The sequence below is a fragment of the Solea senegalensis genome, linkage group LG2 (genome assembly GCF_019176455.1).
Source record: "Solea senegalensis isolate Sse05_10M linkage group LG2, IFAPA_SoseM_1, whole genome shotgun sequence".
Taxonomy (NCBI): domain Eukaryota; kingdom Metazoa; phylum Chordata; class Actinopteri; order Pleuronectiformes; family Soleidae; genus Solea; species Solea senegalensis.
Window position 1 is genome coordinate 39,996 of NC_058022.1, and position 8,556 is coordinate 48,551.

The window sequence follows — 8,556 nt, forward strand, 5'->3', positions numbered from 1 at the left end:
GATGACAGTATAGAGACTCAGGCATGAATTTGGCTGAACAGACAGTGACATGGCTGATTACACTGGGAGTCAGTCAGCAATTTTAGTTGTTTTGTTAAGTTCTCATCGAAGGGATCAATAAAGTTATTCTAATTTAATCCATACTGTAATTGACATATTATTCAATTGAAAAATGATTTTAGTTTATATAAAATACATTGTACATTGTGTAATGTGCTATTATCTATAATAATATATTCAAACCATTTTTACCTTCACTGTGCATTTGCTCTTGGAAACTTATAGACAGAGAAGTGTGGTTGCAATGAGGGCCTGGCACATTTTGCCCCGTGTGGGTTTTTGTGGGTTTTTTTGGACTGTGCCATTACATGTGCGATAGGAGGGGTGACAGCAGTTTCATCAGTTCTCTAATGTGTTGCTGTTCAACTTCCTCATTTCTTCATGCAAGTAAGCAGCATTTCCTCTTTCACTGACACTTCTTCAGGACGCAGTTTCAGACGTCAACTCTTGTTAGCCTGTCAAAGACAAAACCACACATACGCATCTTTATCACTTAATTTGATGTATACGTACTTTGTTGACTTTGATTGTAGAGCCTGAAAGTACATTTCTCCTGCTGAACGGTGGAGCTGGTGAACGTGGTGAGTGCAGAATGACCGCAGTAGAAGATGAAGGATCGTGAATGTTTTAATTCTTCAAACTAATTGTGTTGTGGCTGTTGTGTTCATCATCTCCTCCCTGCCTCCAGCTTCTCTGCATCCCCTTTCCTGCGTGTGTGTGTGTGAGTGTGTTAGAGTGTGTTAGAGTGTGTGTGTGTGTGACGGCCTGACAGCTATGTGTGTGTCTGTGCAGTAGCATACAAGCTGTGTGTATGTGTGATGTCAGGAGACACCAGCACGCTGTCCTGGAGGAGCATGTCTCCTGCCAACCGATCAGATTCCTTGGATGCTTCGCCCACAGCAACTGATGACAGGGACAGGCTCTTCATGGTGAAAATCATCAAAGTGTGTTTCCTTAGCAACAGCTCCAACTTGGGCAAGAACTTCAAGCTGGTGCGCTGTGAGGAGGGCTGGACTGTCAGGGTAAGTTCTACTCCCAAACACTGGTTGCAAAGAATTGGATTGGGACCCAAACATGGGTCGCAGGAGATTTTCTTTGGGTCTCCATAAAAATTTGGCCAAATTTTTCCAAACTTTTAGTTATATGTATATGTTGATGATAGTTAAAATGTGGGTCCCCATGTAGAAAGTTTGGGAAACACTGTTCTACTCTAGAATATATGCTGGATTATACTATATGCGAGACTACTACGTCATCTTTGAGTTCATTACTTTTCAGTTGAGAAATCGGATTAAAACATGGATGCATACGAATCTCGGCTGGCCATTGTTAATCATTTTTAGAAATACCAGTCGACATGGTATTTTGCTCACACAAACAGCATAGCAAAGGTCATAGCATGACCTCCTAGCTTTGATCGATTTGCTTTCGTGAGCCTTTTTCAGACGTAGCACACAGCATACAGATAATGTTATGATAAGCGTTTATGTTCACAAAGTCCAAACAGAGGCAGAATAGTAATAACAATCATGAAAAGTTACGTACTACAGCGCTAAACCTGTGGAAAGAAATTATGCTTTGCAGTTATCTCTGTTCTATATCAGTGGTTCGGGACCCACAGTTTTTCCTTGGCGAATTGTATGTGTGTATGTTTTAAATTACACAAAATGAAGTGTTCTTGGAAAATTACCGATTTAAAATTTACCATCAAAAAAGTTAAGGAAACACTGTTCTATATGAATATAAAATAAGAACTAGGTACTGCTCCATATTTGACTTTTTAACCATGTATATACTCTGTTCTCTACTGTGTTGTGCTCTCTCAGTGCTGTACTAGTGTTTCCTTACTGTATCCAAGGCAAGACAAATGCCTATTATTATTGAGTTTATGATGCTATAATTCAGCTGATGTGTTTTTTATCCATATGCTGTTATCAAAAGCAACAATCACCTGCTTTTACAGTGATATATTCACATGTTTGGAAATGACCTCTATCCCAGGCCATCATTAATGGGGTGCTGTCCAGCGGCTGTGTGGGTCCACAGATAAAGTACAGCCTCTGCTATGGCCTCCTCCTCAAACACCTCAAGTCCTCAGAGATCCACTGGCTGCACCCAGATCTTACAGTGTCCGAACTCACCCAGCGCTATGAACAGCAACACCTGGAGGCCGAGTGGAGGTCAGTACATTTAGCTTTTGGATTCTTAATTTTCCCTTTTTTGAATTAAGTGACTGAAAAATAAATAAATACATTAAAGTGCATGATGTTTCTTTGTCCAGATATGACCTGAGGATCCGATACATCCCACCTGACTTCATGGAGAAATTCCAAGAAGATAGAACCACAATGCTATACTTTTACCAACAGGTCAGTCAAGTGTGCATTTAAGTGTAATTTTATTGAACTAGTATATGATGAGTAACTTTTAGGTGTGAATGCAATGTTGGCTTATCTGCAGGTGCGCAGTGACTACATGCTGCAGTATGCTTCAAAAGTCAGTGATGGGATGGCGCTGCAGCTCGGTTGTCTGGAGATCAGGTTCGGGCCAACTATCATATTATGCAAACTCCTAAAAAATTAAAAAGAATGATGCTCCGCTGCGAATAAAACATGGTATTATTTTTATTTGCACACACATTTAGTGAAGTGTATTTAACCTCTGCATTTAACCCATCCTTTTAGATAAGATACAATCTTTTTTTTATTGGATTAGGGAGGGACTTGTGCATCTCTCTCTCTCTCTCCACCACTTTATCTGTCTAAATACTCAGATTTTATAATGCAGGTGTTAGAAACAGATGTTTGAAAGGGGGAGGGGCTTATGAGTCAGTCTCTTTTAAAGATGAATTCTACCAAAATCTTCAAGTTTTAAAGGTTCAATCCACCCAAACATCGGCAGCAAGAAGCAGGCACGATCCAAATGTTGCCGCAGAATCATAATCATCACCATAATAGTCATAATAATTATAATGACGCTGTATGTTTTTTCACAGGAGATTCTACAAAGACATGAATCCAAACGGGCTGGAGAAAAAATCCAACTTTGAACTCTTGGAGTAAGTCACGTGTAATTGTTATATATATATATATATATATAAAATTGTTTGCGTGACCTTTTATTGTGTAACGGTAATTCGGTAACATTTTACAATAAGGGAATATTTATTAACATTTCTTAATGCTAGTAGCAAGTATTAACTAATGGTTAATTAATGTTTTAACTGACCATTTGTCAATGTTATTCAGGTGAATGAAGTTATTAATTCATATATTATTCATTATAGAGCTACAGTCAATGTCAGTAATCACTGTGAATTGCTAATTATTAAGAGTTAATCATGGTACTACTAAGCTAAGTAACGTCTGTTAATGTTGTTATTTAGTAAACATTTATTAAAGGTTTCTGTGTCTGTAAAGTTGAAAAATCGCTTTCCCTTTAAGTGACACAAAATATTCATTACTTCAATTTGCTAAGCATTACATAAACATACTTTACCTTTGCTAATGCACCTTGTGACCTTTATTGTAAAGGGAGTACAGAATAAGAATGACTTAACAATAATAAAGCATTTATTATTAATATTAACTTATGTATTTGTGAAGTCTTTGTTAAGTGATACATAACCCACTTTACAATAAGTAAAGTAAAGTAAATATAAAAACATTAATTAATGTCCCCTTACTGTAAAGTGTTACCAGAAATGATTTTAAATCAGGCCTTTTGAACCCATGTCGCACAACTGTGCTTGTGGTTGTTCTCAGCGTCAAACAAAAGACTCAGTGATGTCACTGCTAAATGCAGTTGAAGAAAGAACTGAACAGATGCAGCCTGTGGTTAAAATATAAACCAACATAGTGAAACTGTTTAGCAACTGCACCAAAACTGGTTTACATTTAAAACATTGCATTAAACCAGAAGCCCTTTTAAAAATCTAAGTTTATTTCATAAAGATGGTCCGACTTTCCTCTAACAGGAAGGATGTGGGGTTGGACCTGTTCTTTCCAAGAGAGCTGATCAACAGCATGAAGGTAAAATGAAGAAACAGCCTGATTTGTTTAATTTGCACCTTTACTTTCCTGTAAAATCTCCTCCTCATGTTGTCGGTCACACACGCGTTAACTGTAAGTGTTTTGTGTGCCAGCCGAAACAGCTGCGCCGGCTGATCCAGCAGACGTTTCAGGGCTACTCTACTCTGAAACAGGACCAGTGCATGACCAAGTTCTTCACCACCTTGTCTCAGTGTTACAGCTTCACACAGGAGAGCTTTGCCTGTCAGCTGGTGGTGAGCGTCTTCTGGATGAAATTAATCATCAGAAATAAACAAGTGGTTATTTCTTGTTAGTTTCTCTTAAAAAAAAACTAAAAACCTAAAACCTTCCTTGATTTTACTTGATAAATTGATGAGAAAATGTATTTTCATTATGATAACTCCACTTTAATATGTTTGTGTTACCCTCAAAAAATAAAATGGTCTGTATTTATATAGCGCTTTTCTAGTCTTTGCGCTGCTTCACACTTCGATTTTGCCATTCAGACCCATTTACTCACACATTCATACTGTACATCTATATGCAGCACTTTTTGTATCTCACATCTTTTGAAACCATTCACCTGAGAGGTAGACCAATTCATATTTAAATTTAGGTATACACATTTTAATAACCACCGATATATTGATTTTAGTTTTTCAGAACCGTGAAGACTATGTCACTGAAATGTAATTTTTATTAATCCAAAACCTAAGTTTTTTTTTACCTGTCTGTATTCAATAATTAGTTTATACATTCTGTACATAATTGTACTGCAGTCCAGACATAAAATGTAGATTAGAGACCAAATGTTGAATAACTGGTTACTGATAAGAAATGTTATTTTATTTGAAATTTTTTAAACAAAGGAAATCAGCTAAATATATCGGAGACAAAATGTTTTTAAATCTTTTAAAATAAATGTGCCAACCATTTTGTTATTTTTGCAGTGTATTCATGCAAATGCATTTTTTTATTATTATAATTAACCTTAACGCAATGTTGATTCCCTGTGTCTTCAGCACGGCTGGAGCATAAAAATAGACCTGGTCATTGGCCCTGAAGGCATCAGTCAACAAACTGAGAATTCAACTGTAAGCTTTAACTCTTTCCCTTTATTTTCTTTTTCTGCCGACTACATGCTGACACTGTACATGTACTGTATGTGACGATGCATGACTTGATTTCTATACTTTTAAATTGGACCTCATTTTCTCCTTGCAGCCCGTCAGTCTGGCTGCGTTCTCTCAGGTGCGCAGCATCTGCTGCTCTGCAGGGAGTGAAGGCCAGGCTATGCTCACTGTGCACATAGAGGGAGCCAAGCAGGTATTTATGCCACATTCCATTTACATTGGAACTTGGAACTGCAAGTGACGTCACCCCCAAAATTATTGCATTCCAGTTGAGAAGTCAGAAAAAAAACAACGGATGTAAACTAATCTGAAAGCTAACCAGTACTCAGTGTACGACGGATTTAACATGTAACAAATATGACAATATAAGAACACCTTTGTCTTTTTGTTTGGAGAAACAAAAAATGTGAATATACTTCAAAACCTGCAGCCGCTGTCAGTGATCACCTCCTCCATGGCTGTAGCAGAGAACATGGCTGACCTGATCGATGGCTACTGTCGACTGGACGGCAGATCTGCAAGCTCGCTCATTACTAGAGCCAGCAAAGGTACAATAACGCTTATGTTACAAAAATACAAATCATAATATGTTCTTATTATTGTTTTATTAATCTTTATTCAAACCAGAATAAAGGGTTAAATAATGCATGGATAAAACTATTCAAGCACACAGCATGCTCAATACAAAGTAAAAATAATGAAATGTACCCAAACATATATATATGCAAAATGCAGTATAATAACCCATAATCATTTTTCACTAAAATAAAAAAAGTACATTTTATTCCATTTTCATCTTAAATTACTGCTCTAATAACACATTCAATGGAAGCTTTATGTAAACATTTTGTTGGACACTTATCTGCATCCTGGTTAGAGTAAATTGCCAAATTTATCAAAATATAACCAGCTCGTGGATCAAAATAGACACACCACAAAATTCTGCTTTTATTTCTTCACTTTTTTTTTAGGAAAAATAAATATTGCACTGACAAAATCAATATGTGGTTCTCACAGGGAAAGACACACAACACAAACTTCCTGACATCCCGAAACAGTAAGTGTTATGAATAATACAGAAAAATGACATTTTCAAAATTTCACCTGTGCTTGGTGAAAAACAAAAGTAAAGATGCATTTCTGCTGCAACAGACAAAGAGTCTGTGGGTGAAAGGTCATTGACAGCTCATTTCTGTCTTCCAGGAGTGTTTCCTGTGGCTCTGATATAGGTTTGAGTCTCATACCTAATCCATTCATTCACTGACTGATTTGTATTTAGCCATGACTTTGCTTTTAGCCTAAATGTTTATTATTTTAAGCTGTGTATCGACTCTGCTTACATTATTACATTGCAGTAATTTACATGTACTAATCCTTTGACCCCAACCAAATTTGCTGAATTTCTGTATATGTTTTAAATAACATGCATTAGAAAACTTTTTTTTAATGTACTAAACATCTTCTGAGAATGATTCGATTACCAATTCAAAATGATAGATTTTGCAGATGTGAATGTAAATTAGTTGCTATATTACGTACACATTTCCTGTTTCCTCGTTTTGAATCAAGATTGTTTTCCCTTTTTTTCCCTTTTTAAATGCAAAATAAATGTTCTTGTTGCTTTAACTTCAGGCTCTGATATTTATGCTGAGATTCCTGAAAGAGGAGCAGATTCTGATGGTGAGTGAACAGTATGTTGATCTCAAATTCTGGGATAAATACAGTGAAGAAGTAGCTAAAACTTGAAAAAAAAACAAAATGGCAACTGAATCTCTAAGATGCTACTGTTATGGTTTTAATATAATCTTTAATCTTCACATATCTGCAGATGATCATGCTACAACAGAAGTGCTATTAATGGTAAAAGTAGCAGTGTTAGTATGTGTATTGTGGCAACTATCTTGGAATACATGTCTCCAACATTAACTCATAAAAAATCATGGACGTAAAAACTATTAAAAAATAAATAATAATAAAATATTAATACCAAGTTTCCCCCCATTCCACATTTGAGAGCATCATCATTTCAAGGATTGGGAAACACCAAACCAAATAAGTGACAGATTAATCAATAATGAAAATAATTAACAGCCCTATTAGTTTGCTTGTTTTGTAAAGAAAGAAAACATTAAATACAGTATATCCAAATATTACTACTGCAAATAATATATATTTTTTTCTATTTCTTAATTTGTGTATATTCAGAGAAACACATGATATCCAGAGATGATGTCATCGTGGGTCGGATCTTGGGTGAGGGATTCTTTGGAGAAGTTCACGACGGAGTTTTCAAAAGTCCAGTGAGTTCATATGTTGGTTCCCCATCACCAGTTATTACAAGAAGAATAAATGAAATAACATGAATACTACAAGTTGAATATTATACATGTATTCTGCTTGTGTGTTTGCAGAGCGGAGAGAGGATCCATGTGGCTATAAAAACATGTAAGGACTGCTCAGCTGAAGTAAAGGAGAAGTTTCTCAGTGAAGCCGGTGAGTTATTTCTTTGGTGAACATCTCTGATTCCACGTTTAGCTCTCAAGTATATCACTGAACAGAAATCCTGCCATTCACTTTCACTAGTTACAGCTAGAATCACTGTTGCTGAATGTATGAGACATACCAAAGAGAAATGTTTTAATAGAAGAGTGGTGCATCATAGTTTGTAACATTTCAGAGTTCTTCACTCAGACACTTCCTGTTGTGCGGTTGTGTGACAGGCTTAGATGTTCCACAGATGACTGTGGTGAGGTGTACATGTTTATTAGTGATGGGAGTTAAAAATAAACGGTGTTACTTTTTTCAGTAAAGAGTAATCTAATTAATTACTGTTTCAATCATGATAAGGCCCTTACCATTACTGCCAAACAATGCAGTGTGTTACTTTAATTATTAGCTCATTGAAGCTGTTTTCATCAGAGAGGCCGAGTTGTTTTTTTACTCTTCTTCCTCGTGAGGGGACATGAGGCAACCACATAAGTGATGATGATTGGCTGAGGTAGAGTAAAATATTATTGTCAGTGTTATACACGTGGAAAGGAAAAAAGGGAGTCTCCAGTGTGTAGATATTGAAGGATCAATTCTGTAAACACAGGAAACACGGCCGCTTTAACATCCATGGCCATAATCGCTACACGATTCTTCACGCACTGGTCCTTAAAGGAGACATATTATACCCTATTTCCCCCATTAAAATAGTTCCCTGGTGTCCTAATGAACATGTCAGTGACATGCTTTGGTCAAAATACCATAAGGATGAAGCACCATAGCAGTTCAATAACCCTGCTAAACCCGCCCCTTTCAGAACACTCTGTTTTGTGCATGGTCCATTT

At 36.5% G+C, this 8,556-nt stretch overlaps 1 protein-coding gene across 1 annotated transcript; it reads left to right on the forward strand.

Annotated features, from left to right (window-relative positions):
• The first annotated feature begins 443 nt into the window (after nt 1–443).
• LOC122786281 (protein-tyrosine kinase 2-beta-like) lies at nt 444–7,752 on the forward strand. Its single transcript, XM_044052457.1, has 16 exons — nt 444–641; nt 749–1,082; nt 2,062–2,240; nt 2,342–2,429; nt 2,521–2,600; nt 3,056–3,118; nt 4,037–4,091; nt 4,205–4,345; nt 5,114–5,185; nt 5,316–5,417; nt 5,655–5,772; nt 6,242–6,281; nt 6,428–6,453; nt 6,857–6,904; nt 7,430–7,524; nt 7,636–7,752. The coding sequence occupies exons 2-16, from the start codon at nt 879–881 to the stop codon at nt 7,735–7,737; spliced, it is 1,413 nt and encodes a 470-aa protein (XP_043908392.1). The 5' UTR covers nt 444–641; nt 749–878; the 3' UTR covers nt 7,738–7,752.
• The last annotated feature ends 804 nt before the right edge of the window (nt 7,753–8,556 follow it).

What these genes read in the sequence shown, in the direction of transcription:
- LOC122786281 (XM_044052457.1), top strand. Translation starts at nt 879, where the DNA reads ATGTCAGGAGACACCAGCACGCTGTCCTGGAGGAGCATGTCTCCTGCC. An exon ending in TGCTATACTTTTACCAACAG is followed by an intron (nt 2,430 to 2,520) that starts GTCAGTCAAGTG and finishes GCTTATCTGCAG; the next exon opens with GTGCGCAGTGACTACATGCT. An exon ending in TCCAACTTTGAACTCTTGGA is followed by an intron (nt 3,119 to 4,036) that starts GTAAGTCACGTG and finishes TTCCTCTAACAG; the next exon opens with GAAGGATGTGGGGTTGGACC.